Genomic DNA, 19,847 nt, shown 5'->3' with positions numbered 1-19,847 from the left:
ACTTATGCATTAACTTATTATTTACTATCGTGTTTTCCTGAGAAACATCGGCGACTTTGAAATTTTTAGGGGAAACAATGACCAACTTCAAGGGAGTAATTTTATTGATAATCTAAAAACCATCCAATATTTTTAATGGTTTCATTGAAAAATGTATTGGCACAAATTTCATTTTCAACAAAACTAGTATTTGCAAAAATAGGATTTGAAAGCGGCCATCGATATTTCCTTTCCGAAATCAAGAAAATACTTTTCCGTAGCACATATGTACAATCTTTAATAAGGTATTTTCAGTATAAATAAAAACTTTTTGCACTTGTTTGTTCATTATCCCTCATGTACAGACTCAATCAAACCGAGTCTGCAATTCTTATGTATTTTTGTTGTGATTAATGCTTCCGAGAGATCACTTTGTTTCCGGATTTTTATACTTCACAACAGCAGGTGTCAAGTGCCATGTGGCAGCTGTAAAAGTTGCCTCGTACTTCACTTCATTGTTGTTATATTTCTCTGCTCCTTGGGTATCATCTGGTCCTTGGGTATCATTGATGCCAGCGCTATTAAGTGTTGAGAATGGAGTACCGCTCAAGCCGGTGCTAGGGGGCGCGAGGGATGTTGCACTTGTTCATTATCCCTCATGTACAGACTCAATCAAACCGAGTCTGCAATTCTTATGTATTTTTGTTGTGATTAATGCTTCCGAGGGATCACTTTGTTTCCAGATTTTTAATATACTTGTTCAAAGCTTATGGTATTAACTTTCATGCAATATTCATTTTCTTTTTTGAAGGAAGCGACGTGATTTTCTTGCCGAATATATGAGTGTGGTTAAAGAGAGAAAAAATTAACAACGATAAGTTTGAAACAAAAATTTTAATACTTCTACGTAATTAATTTTCATTTTTAAGGCATCACTAGAACGTTCATGAAGGATTCTTTTACTTGAGTCTAAAATTATCAAAATATACCAAGAAATAAAAGAAGTAAGTAGGGGGCGCCATGTTTCTCTTTCTGAATTTCAGATTGTGTTTTGTTTTTTTTACTTGGGGACCATATGCCGTTTTTCATGGAATGGCACTTACGTGTCACATTGAAGGTTCCATGATAATGGCCATATTAAGACATCTGCAGATGTTTCAAAATTCAAAATTGACCAGTTCATATTAAATGTTGAATTTTGCTTAAGCCGGTGTTAAGGGGCGTGGACGGTACTTGACACTTTCTATTACCGTCCATGAATAGGCTCAATCAAACTGAGCCTGCAACATTCTCAATTTTATTGTTTTGAGCGTTCTTTAAGGATTCTTATTTTCTCTATTTTACAGAAAGTAACATGATAAACTTAAAAACGAAAAGTTAATTCATTTTGATTTTATTAATTCATTTTTATTTTTAGGCATTTATAATTATATATCATAAATCGTATGAAGCACACTTTTATTTCAATCCAAAATTATCAAAATTGATTACGAAATAAAAAATGTTTGGAGGGAACGCTTTTCTTACAAATTTGAGTGTTATTTTCAGAGGAAAAAAATGATAAATTTTGAAACAAAAATTTCAATACATCTATTAAATTCATTTTTATTTCTGAGGCACACATAGAATGCTTATGGTGTAATCTTTCATTTGATACCAAAATTATTTGACTTTTTATAGAAATAAAAAACAAGAAGTTAGAATCCTTCACTTATTGAGAAATAGGAGAGAGGCTAGGCGTATTATACCTGTCCGTACATTTCCGTAATAGAAGATCCTAAATACTCAGAGAGGGGCGGGGCGTCATGCATGACTTAAAATCGTTTAACTTTGTGAATCTACTTTTGTCATTTTAAACATGTTACTGTGTAAACGTACTGTTGTAGTTCTACGACTGGAAACACGTTTTATTAAATTCTATTTTCTGTATTCGAGTTTTACATTTCATTTGTAATTTTCAGGTACAGATAGATACCTACAAGTGTGCAAACATGCTTATGTATTATATGCCATGGAAGATACGAACTTGTAAATTTGTTGTTGATCTCCATGTTATATCAGTTGTTAAGATTTACATGTAAACTTGTTATTTAAGAGCGGGTGCCTTCAATTAAAAGATTGGATTAAGAGGCTATCATTTGCTGTGCACGAATACAATCAAAAATGCTAGACATACACGTTCGCATTTTCAAAAGTAGTTTTCAAAAGGAACACATTACATGTCTGGAATTTTGGCAACGGTCGCCCTCCATATATTAAGACCAGATTTGCAAAGTCCCTTCAGTGGTCTCATTAGCGAGTTTTTACTGTATTTCATATTCCTTAATAAATTTCTATCAGAAGAAAATTGGGAAGAATTTAAAATTTCTGAATGTGATAACATTACAATTTCGCAACTTGAGTGTATATAAACTCAGGATTTTGTTGTTATTCCTGTTGATTCCTCATTTAAACGATTTAATGACGTAATACCGTACCGACAGAAATCATGGGCGATGTCTGCTTATCAAGAAAGTGGCTCGTTCGAGAAACGGGCAGGTAATTTTCATTAAGTTTTCCTTAATGCCTAAACAACCCTAGGAAGCAGGATATTTGTTGGTTGTCCGGCTGAAGTTGAAAATATTTTACTTGACGTATAGATTCGTTTATTTACTGTATGCTTTATATACACCCTGCACTGGCTTTTTAAGCTCATTCATGAACTGAAAAAAAAAATATTACAAACTTCCATCTGAAGCCTTAAAGCATAGCATTTTCTTAGCGTTGCAACAGCAGCGCAGTCACCGTTCCGAAACTCCACCCACTTCCCCACCAGTGGAATCCCCTCTTCCCAAACCAGTAAATGAATGTACATCTACACTGTCTGCTAATAAGAGTGAGCCGGGCATAATTCAGGATGCGATTATTGAAATCACACTGCCTGAAAATAATAGCACCATCGTCTTAAACAAAAGCGGTCGTAAAATTTAGATCTAGATTTATAGAGATTGATAAACGCATTTCATTTCATTATTAATTGTTTTTTTTCTTACTTACAAATACATAAACTATTCTTGTAAAATGATGAAATTATGAAATAAATTGGTCAAAGGTCTATTCCTATCTTTTTGTTTTTAAGAAGGGAATGACATTTTCACTTCACTATATGTATTACATAGAAAATTTCCCCGCAAAAAGCATGCACATAACAGGATTTTCCTTTCAGTTGAATACAAACATGATAGTTATATGATTATCAAACACTTTACTGTGATGTGTGGGATATATCAAACACTTTTAAACTTCTCTGGTTGGCCGAGAGAAAACAGCAGTGGTCTAAAAGTATGTAACAGATTAGCGATCACATTTGTATCCAAAGAAAAAGTTTTGTCATTCAATTTCTATGGAGTTTACACTTTATGAAAAAACAAAACAAAAAAAAAAAAAACAAGAGGGCCAAAAAGGCCCTATTTCGCTCACTTAAGAAACACTGTACCAAGACACAATGCCTGGTGAGCTATCAAATAAGTAGACTCCGTGCTGCTGGTTGCTAATGTCTTAGTTTGTCTGTTATTATGTTTTTTTTTATGTCATATCCCAGTGGTGTATCAACCTCAACGGCTTTCCATGATAACCAGTAATTACCAAGTCTTCACAAATGACCGTTTCCTAATACTACTTATTTCTAAATCACCGGTGAGACCAAGATCAATTGTCACGGAGTCAAACCATGGTAGTTTTGATTTCTGATGAAATACCCACAAGGTATGTTACAGTGTAAATGTCAACAAACATAATGTTATTTTGTTTGTTTGTTTCATTTTACGCCTTTTCCTAACAATATTTCAGTCATATAGGCGGGTAGTTTCCTAACCATCGTCCCTGGAGAGTTACACCAGTACTAGACTACCTTCCTCCGTGCTAAACTACCAAAGCATCTCCCGGGGATCGAACCCACGCCGGAGAGGTAACTGGATTAGAATTTTAAATTATTTTATTGTCAAATAGTACACATATTACAAAAATACAAAAGATTGAAAACCTGTTTCAAAACATATTTAACACCTGGACTGCGTTTCATAGAAAGTCATAAGTCCTAGCACAAACTTAAGACAGTTTCAATAAATATTTTCATCTTCGGTAAAATAATTTATAGAATTTTCTTTAATTCATTCTTCTGAGAAAAGTTACAAAATACGATGGCACACGCTACAATCATCAATGTGTAAATGTTCATCTGTACCGCTGTTCAGAAAGTGAAGAGTCTTAACATACAGAGTCATAAGTTAGGACATTAGCTTTGAAATGAAAACTGTCTCAGTTTTTGGTCTTAAGACATACATTAGATTTAGGACTCAAGATGAAACGCAACCCTGTACACAACGTTACCGATGAAACTGTGTTTTAACAATAAAATTGGTTAAAAAGAATATTAGTAACCATTGATGAATATACAAGTTCTGTGAAACAAATTTATTATTTTTTCAATGCATAGTTTCTACAATATGGATCTAATTACAAATGTAATTCATTTAACAAACAATGTAGATGGTCGATTAAGCTATTTTCTGCATCCATTATCGGACCATGTCATATGTCTTAAGTACAGTTAGTGCAGGCAATCGTAATCACCTTAAGGAAAAGCGTTGTTGTTTTGCATGTTTTGAGCCCATTTGGCTGAAGTATACAAATGACATAATCTAAAAGTTACTGGTGTCATTTCTTCACAATACTGTCACATAGCTTACTCTAATTTTCTTGAAAATCATGACATTAAATACAAAATATAAAGTCAATCGTTTATGAGAGAAACAAACGTTTATTTATTTGTTTTTGTGAGCATACGGGCGCATCCATGATAACGATTTAATTCTCGCGAGACCGAAAAGGTGATGTCATACACCCACTTCCGGTTAAATCGCGCACTATGAAAAATAACAGCAACAAATCGACTCTGCTGGATTTTTTTCCCCATTTATTTCACTGTGAAATAATCATTGACGAAAAATTTTGTTAACTGATAGCTTGGAAACTGTGTGTATCTATTGTGTAGCTATAATTTAAGTCAAGATATGTGACAGGATCACAAAATACAGGTATGCCGCTGGGCCAGGCATAATTTTGTAAACAAATCGACTTTGGCTTTCTCTGCTGGACTTTTTGCCTTTTATTTTATTGTGATCTAATCATTGCGAAATACTTGGAAAGTGTGTATCTATTGTGCAGCTATAATTAAGCCAAGATATCTGACAGGATCATCTGTGTTTTTAAAGTTAAAAATGCTGCAGTGCCAGGCTTTTAATTGTGTAAACAAAAGTGGATGTGGAAAAAGTTTTTTCCCTATTCCGGATCCTCTTAAATCATACGATCATAGGAAATTGTGCAAGAAATGGATTAAAAATCTTCACAACAAGAAATTAAATCTACAAACATTTAAAGCTCATCGTCAAAAGGTTGTGTGTAGGGACCACTTTACGGATGATTGTTTTGAGGGCGCATATACAAGTATGGTGGCACAATCTCTGAATTTTAAAAGTAAGAGAAAGGGACTCGTATTCGGTTCCGTTCCGACCATTGTTAATGTGAACAATCACTCATCCTTAAAGAAGACCACTAAGAATCGACCTTCAATAGAGAACATTCGTTTGAAACTATTAAAAGCACAGGTAAATTATTTATTAGCAAATTATATGAATTCATATTTAGTTCTTACACTGATTAGTCTGAATGGACATTTTCATATTAATATATTATATAAAGCAACCAGAATTTTCAACATAGGAAGAAAAGAAAAAGACGTGCACAATTCCATACTGCCATCTATCCATATATCAAGTTTTATAATAATATTTTTTGTACTTTTTGCGTTATCGCGGGATCCTGTTTTGTGGACGGACAGACTGACTGACGGACGGACGGACAGACGGACGGAGGGTAAACCTAAAGTCCCCTCCGGTAAACCGGTAGGGGACTAATTAAATACTTCTTTTCTTTGTCATCAAAGGGTTTATTTTCACTTTTAGATCAATCCGATTGAACTTCCACACATCCAAGTCAAATTGAAATGGTCAACCAAAGTCAAAACCTGAATGACAGCAAGACATCATCTCAACTGCTCAACTTAAGTGAATATATCAAACAAAACCTGTTGGCACGGGAGAGTCATCTGGTATGGACAAAGCTCATACAAGAATGTGCATATTATTACATAGCTCATTTACCTTGGATAGGCCGTGACAACTGTTCTGGTGACTACAGAGAAATTGAACAGAATATGTATGATGCCTATCCAGCCATTGCACGTGATGGAACTCAACCATGGGTTATCATATTCTCATTATGCGTTGTTGCTTCTTTCTTTTTTTCGCATTCAAATCTGTTTTAATCTTATGACTTTGTGAAGATACCTTTCGTTGTGTAAGTTGTACAGTTTTGTCTAATGGGAGCTGTGTTAGGCCACATGTGTCACAAATCACATTCGTCACAAGTTTTTATGAATTTGTGACGAATGTGATCACATTCGTCACAAATGACTTTTGTGACGAATGTGATTGACCAAAATCGGGTAAAAAAAATGCCAATCACAAACGTCACAAGCAAAAATTGAGAATTTTTAAACAGGCGAATCACAAATGTCACAAGTTTTTTATTTTTCATAATGTGATACACGGAATATCATAAGGACAATCGTGGTTATATCAGTGCGATAGTACAAGGGCGACAATGCAAATAAATCGATATTGTGATGTCGACATCACGATACCAATATCTTTTCACCACATTGCATTATCGCCATCGTACTAACTTGTTGCAATATCGTATCGTCGGCATTGTATTGTCTTCATAGAACTGTTCGCATTGTCGTAATGGTATTTGCTATCAAGTCGTCTTACGTTCTCGAAACCTTCAAAAAAATTTTGGTGACAATGCACGGCAATAGTATCAGACTTTCAACTGGAAGTGATCTTTTACCTCTGTGAACCCTCAAATTTCTTCCCACCATACAGCGACAGTCTAAAGGAATCTCACAGACTTAATCTTAGTTTCAGTACAAAATTATGACCATATTTTACACCAATGAGACCATATATGATTGTTTGAAGTAGCTGAGACCCCCCGTTGACTTTCAGGATATCTAATTAGAGATTAGGACCTTTTTGACATCAATGAACCTTTTTTGGTCTGACAGACTTTTGACTTCCGCAGACTTTCAGGAATCTTGGTTCAATTAAAGAGTATGACATTTTGACATCTAGGAACCTTCTTTCCTGAGACGATTTTGCAAGTCTGTGCCAATTGCTTGCAGACGCTCTATGGAACTTTCCATATCTATTTCCACTAGTAATAATAATATAGTTAATTCGTTTAAACAGATCGTGTCTTTGTGGCGGGCCGCTTTATCGTTTCGACGCGTCTTAGCTTTTTTCGCCTTTTATGATTAGATAGTTTCAAACGACGGTGTTTAGTGAATTTTATAGAGGATATTTGTTTGTTTTGAGTGAATATGAAATATATTTCACTGAGAAGTGAGAAAAAAAAATGAAATATGTATCACGAGCGCGTAGCGCGAGTGAAAATATGACATTTTCTCACTTCGAGATGTGAGATATAGTTCATATTCACGAAAAGCAAACACATTTTCTTTTTATTTTATGTGCCTTTTGAAAAGTGCTTTTAGACCGTTTACTACTGAAGCGCGGAGACTACGCGCGCGTAAACAATATGACGGCAAACGTTAACGCTGCAAGCAAAATAATCCTTATTTATTTATATTCTTTTTGCGGTCTCATTGTCAACAATCTTACAAAATTACGGACATTTGAATCGAGAAATATGTCATTTAGAATGAAATTAAACAGTTATTTTTAATGCATGTTTAGGGAATCCAGACTTATAAATACGTACGCAGAGTGGGCGTGGCTTATATCACCCAAATCTATATCACCACACTGTGACTGATATAATATGAATATATTTCATTGATAGAACAGTATTTCATTAGTTAGCATCAAATAAATATAGGATATTACATGAGTGTCTTTTCATATTGAATTTATTAAACGAGTTTGATAAAATAATAAATTGCGAGGCTCTGCCGAGCATTTTATTATTTTATTCAACGACTTTAAATAAATTCAATGTTAAAAGACACGAATGTAATATTCTTTTTATCACAGGTAAACTTTTGCCGCCGAAAAAGCGAAAACTTGTCGTTATTTCCCTTATAAGCGCGGTAAAATTAAGCAACGTCCGCTAACGTAGAGATAGATATTTTATTTCCTTCAGTATACATGAAGAGCACGTCAAAAACGATATTTACACTAGTGTCAATATGGAAAATATGTAATGGCTTTATTCCACTCCCGCGACTTCAAACGTGATAAATAATTATTTTGTAGTTAAATGCTGAAAAGTGTTGTGTAATACAGAATGTTGTTGCGCGACTGTATAGTACAGAACGTTATTAAACATATCAAGTAGGATAGCATGTAAGTTGTAATGTAATGTAATATTATCGTGTAGCAATTCAAAATATTGAAAAGGACGCATAATCAAACATTACGAATTGTGTTATATGTCCACACGGTTTCAATAAAACACTTTGTTGCTGATTTACGCCGTGTCTTTTTTGTTTCGTTTCTTCGCCGCGAAGATTAGAAAAAAACGAAAACCGAAGACACGACAAATCCACAGTTTGTCGTATCTTCGCTTCTTTTTTTTCTATTTCTTGCAGCGAAGAAATGAAATACGTCAGAATAAATGCGACAATACAGAGATAAAAAATGTGCCGTGTTTCCGCCCTAAATCTGTCGTATCTTTGATGTTTCGTTGTCCTTGCCAGGCAGATCAGGAAAAGACGAAGGACGACAAAATCACAGTTTGTCTTATCTTCGCATTTTCGTTTTTTTCTAATCTTTGCAGCGAAGAAACGAACACACGATAGAATAAATGCAACAATGCGGCAGATAAAATGTGTCGTGTTTTAGCCTTTAAGCTGTCGTATATTCGGTTTTTTTTTCGCTTCTACGTATTCGATTTTACGTTTCTTTGTTGTTTTTTAATTCAGTTCTTCGTGTCCCGGTTTTACAAGCGCATACGCACATCAACTACAAAATAATGAAAAGATACTTTATATTGTGATCGCTATATTCCTTCATTGTAGTAAATGCATATGTGTAGTTGATGTGCGCATGCCCTGTAAAACCGGAACGCTAAAAAACGGGACTCTAAAGCCCTTAGCGGTCCGTCGGCACTTCAAAAGAGATCAAAAACCATCAAAAGCGATCCGCCGCGAGCCGTCATGTCATTTAATCATGACACGCCCCAAAAACACAAAGTCTGCAATGTAGTGGACCAATCAGCGATTGAGTTATGTTAAATTCAGGTTCACTGCGTAACTATGCCGGCAAACATTAAAGAAGATTCCAAAAGTCTCTTTCGGCATTTTTGATGTCACATGTCCTCTTCCTCAAGTTTCATTTGGAAGCAGGCCTTGCCATTCAACAGTCACGCTGAAGGAGTTCCAAAGGTAACTGTTAAATTATTTAATTTTTAGAGTAAAATAGCACCCTTTCCGTATAACTGATGTCTCTAATATTTCATTTTAGATCTCCTTTACGAATAGAAGAGCTTTATATATATATGTCCATTCGGCGTCGGTGTAAAGAGGAGCGCAGTGTTTATTTTTTGCTTGTTTACTTGACCACTGAACATATTCAAATTGAAACTTCACACATGTGTATGGAATGAAAATGAAGACCAATAACTCCGTTATGCATTTTGATTGAATCATGCCCCTTTTGGGACTTGACAGATTATACTATCAAGCACTGAGAAAAGTTGACAGTTGTTTTTATTAAGCTTTCCGACTTGTTTACATTTTATGCATATATATAATTTATATATTGCGCGCCTGCCTGTTTTGTCGTCGGAGCTTTTTAGGGCCTGGCATAATATAGCATTAGGGTTATTAAATGTGCATTTTCTCTGCTTTGCAATATATGATGATGATTTATGCCCGAATTGTGTACAATTGCAAAAAAATTGAAACCTCTTAAAAATATGTTTTCATTTTTTTCTATTTCAGGTACAAGCCTTTGCATCAAATAGGTCAGCTTAGACCAAATATAACCAAAAGTTGAACTATGTCCACCGAGGTAAGCAGAAGATTTTTTTTGATATACAATAAATATAACATGCCTCTTTGAAACTCCCATAGCGTTACGTGCGTTGCTACAAGTAAATATTTTATAGGTTATTTAGCTTGTATTTCGATATATGCACGAGTTTTGAGCGCAATATCATACCGCGGAAGAACGAGTGCATATATCGAAATTCAAGCTAAATAACCTTTTTATTATTTAAGAAATGAATTGATTTTTTCGGAGTTTATGCGAAATGAACAACAAAATGTGATCGGCAAATACATGAATCGCGCTAGCGATTCTTGGTTAGTTTGCCGATCACATTTTGTTGTTCATTTCGCATAAATTCAGAAAAAAATAATTTCATTTCTTATATTTACATTAAATTACTGTCCGTTTCATTAAAATAAATTATTTGAAAAATAACCCAGTTTGTTAAAATTAAAACATTTGAATGCGCTTTCCGACTAAAAAGATCAACAGACAGAACAGCGTCGACGTCATAAATGGAACGTTCTCCCTGACTATACGCGGACGTCGTCAAAACATCACTAAGCAGGAATGACGTTATTTTGGCGCCTTTACAGTTTGAAGTTTATACGAAATGAACGTCAAAATTTTCAATAGAAAAGTATAGGGTGAATGTAAATATATGTCTGTATACTTAGACTTTAAGTAAGACAAAATTTGAAAGAAAATATCGTTTATTGATAAAAATTATTATATGCCTCTTTGAAATTCCCATAGCGTTACGGGCGTTGTTGCTACGGGTCAATATTTTTCCATATTGCACGTCTCTAAGTTAATATCGGATGTGGAACATTTGCTTTACGGTTGTAATGGAAAACACGTTCAACGTCGTCAAAACAAGATGACGTCACGTCGGCGCCAAATATAAATGCGCTTCAAAAAATGAAGAATATTTAGATTTGCAGTGTTTATTTGTGCGAAAAAATATCAATAAACGATATTTTCTTTCAAGTTGTGTCGAACTTAAAGTCTAAGTATAAAGGCATATAATAAAAAGGTTATTTAGCTTGTATTGCGATATATGCACTCGTTCTTCCGAGGTATGATATTGCGCTCCGCTCAGAACTCGTGCATATATCGCAATACAAGCTTATTGACCCGTAGCAACGTCCGTAACGCTATGGGAATTTCAAAGAGGCATGTAATAATTAAGAAATAGTACACACCACCGAGGGCCTCCTGGCATTATAGTGACCGACCAGTCAGCCCAAAACATTGATCGGACCGAAGGCTGAGGTCCGATCAATGTTTGGGCTGACTGGTCGGTCACTATTATGCCAGGAGGGTCGAGGTGGTGTGTACTATTTCTTATATATTATACCGCACATTTTTGTTGATCTTAAATCCCTAAATATGGAGAAAAAAGATTATATATTCAGTAGTAACAATTTAATATCATCAGGAAATAAAAATAAATGATTTTTTTTGTTTTTGGTGGTGGGCGTTAAAATTCCGTGCTGTGAAAATCGCATAAGGCTACAAACAACTAATTCTCAGCGGGCCTTATACAAAATAGTGACCGGTCACTATTTTTTATAGTGGACCGCTAGGAGACTTTGAAAACCATCGGATTTTAAGGCCCGCATTAGTTTATATATGTAAAGAAGAAACAAATTTATGTAAGGTATAATATTTTTCAATATCGTAACGTCTACACGCAATCTCTAATGCAGAATTGTCGTTCTTCTACTTGCGGTTCAGAAACTTGAAAGTGAGGTAAGGAACAACAATTCTGTGTAGAGATTGGTCTCCAAGTTCATATCGGACGTGAATGTTTGTTTTACGGTTGTAATGGAAAACACGTTCAACGTTGTCAAAACAAGATGTCACGTCGGCGCCAAATATAAATGCGCTGAAAAAAATGAAGAATATTTAGCGTTTATTTATGCGTATTATAATAAATGAACGTCGTTTTCTTTTCAAAATTTTGTCTTATTAAAAGCCTTAGTATACAGGCATACACTAAAAAGCGTTACTTAGCTTGGATTTCAATATATACACTAAAGGAGGAGCGCAATATCACCGATCAGAACTCGTGCATATATCGCAATACAAGCTAAATAACCTATAGTTATTGACTCGGGCTAATACCTCGGCACAAAGGATTTTTGGTGCATATCGCATCATGTATAACTTCTGAAAAGTGCCGCCTCGGTGAATAATTATTTTCTGGTGCATATAAACATAATGTAAAACAGCTTAAAAGTACGGAATCCGGTTAGTGCCATTTTAATTGTCATGCGTCGCCTTCCGAGGTTGACGCATGCCATTCTTCACGACGATAGATTCGACGCATGACAATTACCACGACGATATATACGACGGATGACAGTTCAAAACTGAAAAAACGGTACATTTTTTTATAAGTCCCTGACCACGCCATTTATTTGTATCTATCGTCTCGGCTTACTGCCATATGTCGTATCTATTTTGAAAGGTGACATCTGACACTTAACACGACGATAGATACAACACATGACAATCGCGCGACAATTAAATCAAATGTCTTGCAAATGTCCACCGTCGTGGCTTGATTTCCAACGGCGACATATGGCATTTAATACCACGCATCACATTTAAACTTGTTATGCATCGTTGTTGAAGCTGAAGCCACGACGGAAGACAATTGCGCGATATTAAATTTTAATTGTTGTGCGTCGACCGGTGTTATAATGTATCATTGACCGATGTTTTTCCTTAGACGGGAAATACTGGAACCCATAGATATATAAACCACAAATATTTACTTTGGCTATCTGTTACAGTTTTTTTCTGTGTCAACATGCACAAATAATTGTTATAATAATATAGTATCACATTGTATTGTTGATTTCTTCCTTTTATTATGGTTTATTACGGAATCCTGTTTGTGCAATTTAAAAATGTCGCCATCACCCATCGAATGCGATATCGCGACAATGCGATACGACATCGCGACAACGCAATACAACATCGCGGCAACGCGATACGACGATCGACAATGCGATACTCATCACGATATTTTGCTCATATCGCATTGTCGCGCGTCGCCTTTGTTGGGCGACGGGCGATATTTTACATGGCACACACAGGATTCCGTAGAAATGTCATATATCGCGGTTGAAAACCAAGCCACGACAGTAGATATTTGCAGGACATCTAATTTAATTTTCGCGCTATTTTCATGTGTCGGATCTATCATCGTGTTAAGTGTCATGCGTCGACATCGAAAGTCGACGCTTGACAATTAAAATGGCACTGACCGGATTCCGTATAACAGTCTTTAATTGTATGATATATGTATAACATCAATATTTTTATCATCAACTTTGTTTTCTTTCAGAGGAAAAAACAGCCTGCTTTGGGCCGATTATCCCAGCAAAAGTATGATATCATCAAATCCAAGTTGGATGGAGGTTTCAAGGTTCCGGACAAACAACAAACAAAGGAGCAAAAACAAGCTCTTAATCTGCTAAGAAAGAGAAAAGACTTTTCAATTGATACAGAAGGACGATTACGCTGTCACGAAAAAATTATAATACCAGCGGAAAAGTTAACCTCGGAAGTTAAACGCCTATATGAAAAGAGTCATGGTTGTGGTCCTCGAACATTATATAACAAAATGAAAGAGACACATACTGGGTTTTCCGTTCGTAACATTGTAACAATTTTAGAGAAAAGCGAATTATTTCATCGACAACACCCAAGATTCAGAAACAAACCAATCCCAAAGACTGTTTGGTCGAGTAGACCTGGAAAACGCTGGCAAATTGATGTCGTTAGTATGGCAAACACGTCAGTAGAATATAAGGGTGATAAATACGTATATATACTTCAAATAGTGGATGTCTTTTCACGGTATATGATGCCTCAACCTCTACAAAGTAAACAGTCGTCGAAATTGCAAAAGTCCTTTAAAAACCGTCATACTAGAGCACGGTGCGCCGAATGAAATTCAATGTGACAATGGGAAGGAATTTCAGGGCAAACAAATGAGAAGCTTAATGCAAGAATTTAATATTAGAATGATTCATGGGCGTCCGTACTACCCCCAGTCGCAGGGCAAATGCGAACGCTCAAATAGACTTCTGAGACGTAGAATCGAGTTTGCGTGCACCAAAAATCAAGGATTTAACTGGGTTGAAGGTCTATCAAACATTGCTCATGAGATAAACACAAGTGTGAAAAGGATTCTTGGAAATGTTACCCCTTTTGAGGCTTACCACGGGCGTACGCATGCAGGTCGACCGACAAACATTCGTAAAATTCGAAGAAAAATGAAACATGTTCTAAAAAAGGAACAAGCCTACTTGAAAAAGAAGTCCGGACAACCCAAGAACTACCGGAAAGGCGAGAGAGTTTTAATTCGATATCCATTCACTAAATCGAGAGTACCATATAAACGGCATGTGTTGCAGGGCATAGTTATGAAAAGAAACAGGAATGGCACACGCTATTACATAATGTACAAGCGCCCAATGCTCCGTGATTTCAAGCAAGCATGGGTAGGAATCGAAAACATAACAAGTGTAACAATTGAAAAGGAAAAACAGAAAAAACATTATCATAGAAGTGAAAAATCTCCCCAAGTGCCAAAAAGTCAGCACAAAGAAAAATACTATCAACCACTTTCCCATGAGGATAATCTGAGTCAAATGAGTACTTCGAACCTTGATGTGTCGATTTTGCATGACCCCAAGCCCGATGGTAATTGCCAATTTAACGCAATTTCTCATCAGTTGAGTTTGATAGGTATACATAGATCAGGAAATGTTCTTCGTGAAGAAGCTACAGCCCACTTAAGAAGAAACAGAAACTTTTACGAAAACTTTGTTTATGGACAAACGTACAATGATTACCTTGAAGGTATGACACGTGACGGTACCTATGGAGACAATCTAACGCTTGTCGCTTTAATGCGAGAATTTAATCTACAATGTTTCGTGGCATCGGCAAGAGGACCAGAGTTTTCATCTTTAATCTCTAATGATGGCAAGTACGACTGTGTGTTGCCACTATTAACATTATTACATTTCCCTGAAAATGCAGGCATGCATTATGTAAGCATATCGATACCCAGAGAAGAAGTCACTAAATTAATTTCTCAGACAAGTTCAGGTACTGAGTCAGATGAGAATGGAACCGCAGAGCCCCAAAGTGTAGATGATGAGGATCTTCCCCAAAACAACGTGGAAAGTGATGTCGAGAAAAACAAAGCGGAAACTAATGAAAGGGACACTGGTGTCCATTTCGGAGAAGAGTCTAGAAAGAATACAAATACCAGGAAGAAGGGAAGAAAAGCTACAAATGTTAAGTCAAAATATAGAAAGACTAAGAAAACTTCAGACGCAAATTCCAATGATTTGTCTGAAAATGTTAAGGTTTTGAAAAACCAGATTTTCAGTCAAAGGCAAGAAATGCGTAAGAGACGACAAAATTTTCCATTTTTTCATTTACCTTTACACATACAGGCAAAAATAATCAGCATGTGTTTATTTGGCGATCCCTCGTTTAGATATGTTCTTGAGCATGCCGGCAGCCGTTTTCGTAGACTATTTCAAGACATTGGCTTAGAAAAACCACAACTACACATAGGACCTTCGGTATTGGAGAGCGTACCTAATGTAGTAAGTGTTCGTCTGCTCTCTCGAAAAGCTGGTCGAGGAAGCGGACTTTTAATGGAAATCCGACGAATAATAAATAACAAAAGATGGTTCAATGCGTGGTTGCGATTAAAAATATCTGGAATAGGTTGGTATGAAATCGTCGACATATTTTACCGTTAAAGCAACAACTTACAAAGACCTCGCCAAATAAACACTTGTCTTGATTAAGAATGATGGCTTATTGAAAGAAACTTTATTGAGATACACGGACATATTTTTTTGTTTTTCTATAGTTATCTAGAACATATAATTGTGTCGTGCCACGCAAAAACCAAACTTTGTTGACTTTCGCTGGACATGACTCAATAATGATTTACTTTTGAAATATTGCTGAAGTAAAATAAATGCCAGTTTTATTTTGTTTTATTTTCTTAATAAATGTTAGAATTAGATCCTCACAAAAATGGCCGATTTAAAATATTACGCACTTTTCACAAATTAGTAAAAACATGACTATAACCGAAGATAAATTGAAGCTCATGTATGCAAAGGTGGAAAATCGAACTTTATTAATTTTGATGTTCAAACATGTTAAAATAAATTTCGGAAATAGATGCAGTACGCAATTTTGAGACACTTTAATGTATGGAATAATGACGGGGAGTTGTGTCGTGAAGTCCATAAAGAAGGGATAAAAAAGTTGGCCGCTTTCTATTGAAAAAAATCTATTAATGATATTCAGTCTTTTCATATACTGCACCTTGGTTTTAATGTGTTGGTTGATCACGCGGGAAGCTAGAACTACTAGTAAGCCAAGACAGAAAAAACCTATATAAGGAGCGAGTGAAGCTGTTTTAGTATTCATTCTATTTTTACGATGTTCCGTTTCAAACAAAAAGTATTTTAGTTCGACTTTTCCAAGAAAAGGAGAGCTTACCTACTCATTGTCGTTAATATAAGCTAAACGGAATGTTCAGATTTATTTTCGTTTCACTTGTTCTCTCCACAACTGAAGCTGTTCACTTAAAACTTCACATATGTGTATGAGGTGAACGTGAAAGGTCACATCCCAAGTTCCATAACTCTGTCATGTATTTTGACTGAATAGTGTCTCTTTTTCGACTTAGAAAGTCAGTGTTTAGTTTTTGCGTGTAACTTTTATCTCTACAACAACAGAAGATATTGACTTGAAGTCACACACCAAGATTCATAATCTTCCATTTTGACTGAATTATTTCCCTTGTTCTGCGTTTAGTTTTTCTTGTAACTAGTACAACCACAAAAGATATTAACACATGTGTTCGGGATGAAAATGTTAGCTAACATACCAATACCCATAACATTACCCAATTTTTCCAATTATTAACCTCTGTGTTGAGTTTTTTCTGTAACTAGTATCTAAAGATATTCACATGAAACTCGGTATTATGTGTCTCGTATTTGGATGTTATAACACGAAAAAACATGCGTTATCCCTATATTGAAAATGAAAAGCAAAACATAAATTAGCAATAAAAAGGTTATAGAACAGGTCTGGTGTGCCTAAATGCGATTTATCACATGTTTGACGTCGCGGGAGTGTAATAAAAAGCCATTACATATTTTCCATATTACTTAGAGGTTATTATACAGGGCAAGTGTGCCTGAAGGAAGATATCGGCACACTTGGTTAGGTATTGGCCCGAGGGCTTTAGCCCGAGGGCCAATGCGGACCAAGTGTGCCGATATCTTCCTTCAGGCACACTTGCCCTGTATCATAACCTTTTTATTGCATATGTAGACACTCAATTATGTTATTCTTCTAAACAAAGTTTAATGTTTTATCTCCATACTGTTTTCTAACAAATCGTGTCTATTTTCTTCACATTTTCCGTTCGCCACAAACATTTGTATTTTAAATATCTGCTCATTAAATTTCTATAAAATCATATAAAAATGTGCAGAAATTTAATCTTTATCTATCCTGTTGCGTGTTATGCTGATAAGTTAACTATAAGTTATATCTTGAGCGCTCCAACGTCAAAACTTGTTTACGTCAACCGGACGTGACGTCATGATATGGATTTTTGGCACACTAGCAAGTGTGCCGATATCTGGCACACTTGCTCAATGCATGCTTATATCGGCACTCTTTGGGCAATATCAGCACACTTCCTTAGCATTTTTGTTACTATTTATAGTAACAAATGCAATAAACTAGTATAATATCGTTTTGACGTCGACGTCATTTAACGTTAGCGGACGTCGCTTGATTTTACCGCGTTTATAAGGCAAAATAACAACAATTTTTCGGTTTATCGGCTCCAAAATTTAACCTGTGATATGAATAAAATAATAAAATGCTCGGCAGAGCCTCGCAATTTATTATTTTATCCAACTCGTTTAATAAATTCAATATGAAAAGACACTCATGTAATATCCTCTATATTGGCCTACGAGACCGCTAAAGCCCTCGGGCCAATACCTCTTCTTGGCCAATATTGCATTCAGACACACTAGACCTGTGTAATAACCTATAAATACGCAACGGCAAACGCTATAAATAGAAAAAAAATGTGAATTTAAACGTATATGAGTTTTGTCCATGTAATATGACTGTGGTCAGGTGACGTGATGCGCCAAATATCGATATCGGTCCGACTTCCGGTTGGGCCGATATCGATTTCCCACTTCGGGTTGCTAAAAAAACGCGGAAAGATTGACAATTTTATAAGAAAAAATACGTTTAACTGAAATATATCTTGATAAAAAAGCAAAATTGAAGAAAACACTTGAAAAACAATCTCCAAACAGTTAAATAACGCCAAAAATATATTAAAAACAAATGTTTGTGAGGAAATGACGTCAACGTCATTAGACGACGTCAAAAGTCCCTCGCTTTTTAAAATAAATTATACATTGTCGCTGAACAATGTTTTCAAACGATTTTTTTAATTCTATAATGAAAACCAAAACATAAATGAGCACATGCAATAAAAAAGGTTATAGAACAGGTCTGGTGTGCCTTAATGCGATATGGTCTACAAGATCGGTATTAGCCTCGGGCTCTTTTAGTGGGCCAAAATCGAATAAAGGCACATCAGACCTCTGTAATAACCTATAAATATATCCCGCCTCTAAACCAATGAAAATTCGTGAACTTTATTAGCAGTATTATAATTGCGGCTAGTATTGTGCAATGTGAGTTTGCTTTTAGTCTTCTTGGAATCCATGTTGTTATTCATTACTTTATATTCTAGCATAAAACTGCCGTTATAACCATGATTTCGGGGTGTTTTAACAGGACCAAAAAGGTCTTTTAACAAGGAGATTCTAGCGCTCATGCGCTGTTAAAACACCTTTTTGATATACGTTTTCCGTGGCACAGCGTCAATACATTGTGGCCCGGACGCTGCTTAACTAAAACGGAAATGACGTCACGGTCACATACAACGCTGACGTTCCCGTGCAATCCGAGGAAAATCAGTGATGTTGCTTGATTGTGTATGGATTGTGTTAGATTTATGCATGCTTTATGCTAGAATAGCGTTAACGAATGATTGTTCCGTGTCATAACAACTGCTGAAACCCTCGGGATACGTTGGGTCGGGTACCAACTAATCCCTTGGGTTTCTACAGATATTTTAACACGAAAAAGAAACATGCGTTATTCCTATATTATATCAGAGTTCTTTAGTACTGACGGCTCATCTAGGGTTCAATATGGCGCGGTTCATATAGTTATTTTACCAGTAATATCTATAAAGGAAAGGGTTAAATGAGAATCATGAAGGAAGTTGAATAAATAAACTTAAAGAAAACTTAACATTTCTTGTAGAATATGATTGGTCTTGCGAAGCTATAATTACACGAGGTCATTCAAATATCTTGCAAGCAAATTCGCTGAATTAATGTTTACCGCCGACAGCATCATATACTGATTGAAAATTAAACAATTGCAGGATACATTTCGAATAAAGACTCCGGGGAAATAGTCGGTTAAAGCATAAATTATCAGTGCCCATATCACTCAAGGTCACGGCGATAATGCACATGCCCTTTTTGTATTGAAGGTTCCCACACAATTAAAATTAGATATATTTAACATTTGAAGACATGAAATACTTAAGTTATCTGACTGAATATTAAG

At 35.6% G+C, this 19,847-nt stretch overlaps 1 protein-coding gene across 1 annotated transcript; it reads left to right on the top strand.

Annotated features, from left to right (window-relative positions):
- Positions 1-9,687: 9,687 nt before the first annotated feature.
- LOC132734531 (uncharacterized) lies at positions 9,688-14,064 on the top strand. Its single transcript, XM_060721291.1, has 2 exons — positions 9,688-10,115; positions 13,456-14,064. The coding sequence occupies exons 1-2, from the start codon at positions 10,104-10,106 to the stop codon at positions 14,062-14,064; spliced, it is 621 nt and encodes a 206-aa protein (XP_060577274.1). The 5' UTR covers positions 9,688-10,103.
- Positions 14,065-19,847: the final 5,783 nt, after the last annotated feature.

This window comes from Ruditapes philippinarum, unplaced genomic scaffold (genome assembly GCF_026571515.1).
Source record: "Ruditapes philippinarum isolate M1 unplaced genomic scaffold, ASM2657151v2 ctg9913_1_1_1_1, whole genome shotgun sequence".
Taxonomy (NCBI): Eukaryota; Metazoa; Mollusca; class Bivalvia; order Venerida; family Veneridae; genus Ruditapes; species Ruditapes philippinarum.
Note: the sequence above shows the minus strand (reverse complement) of the source record. Positions and strands in the feature narration are given on the sequence as shown.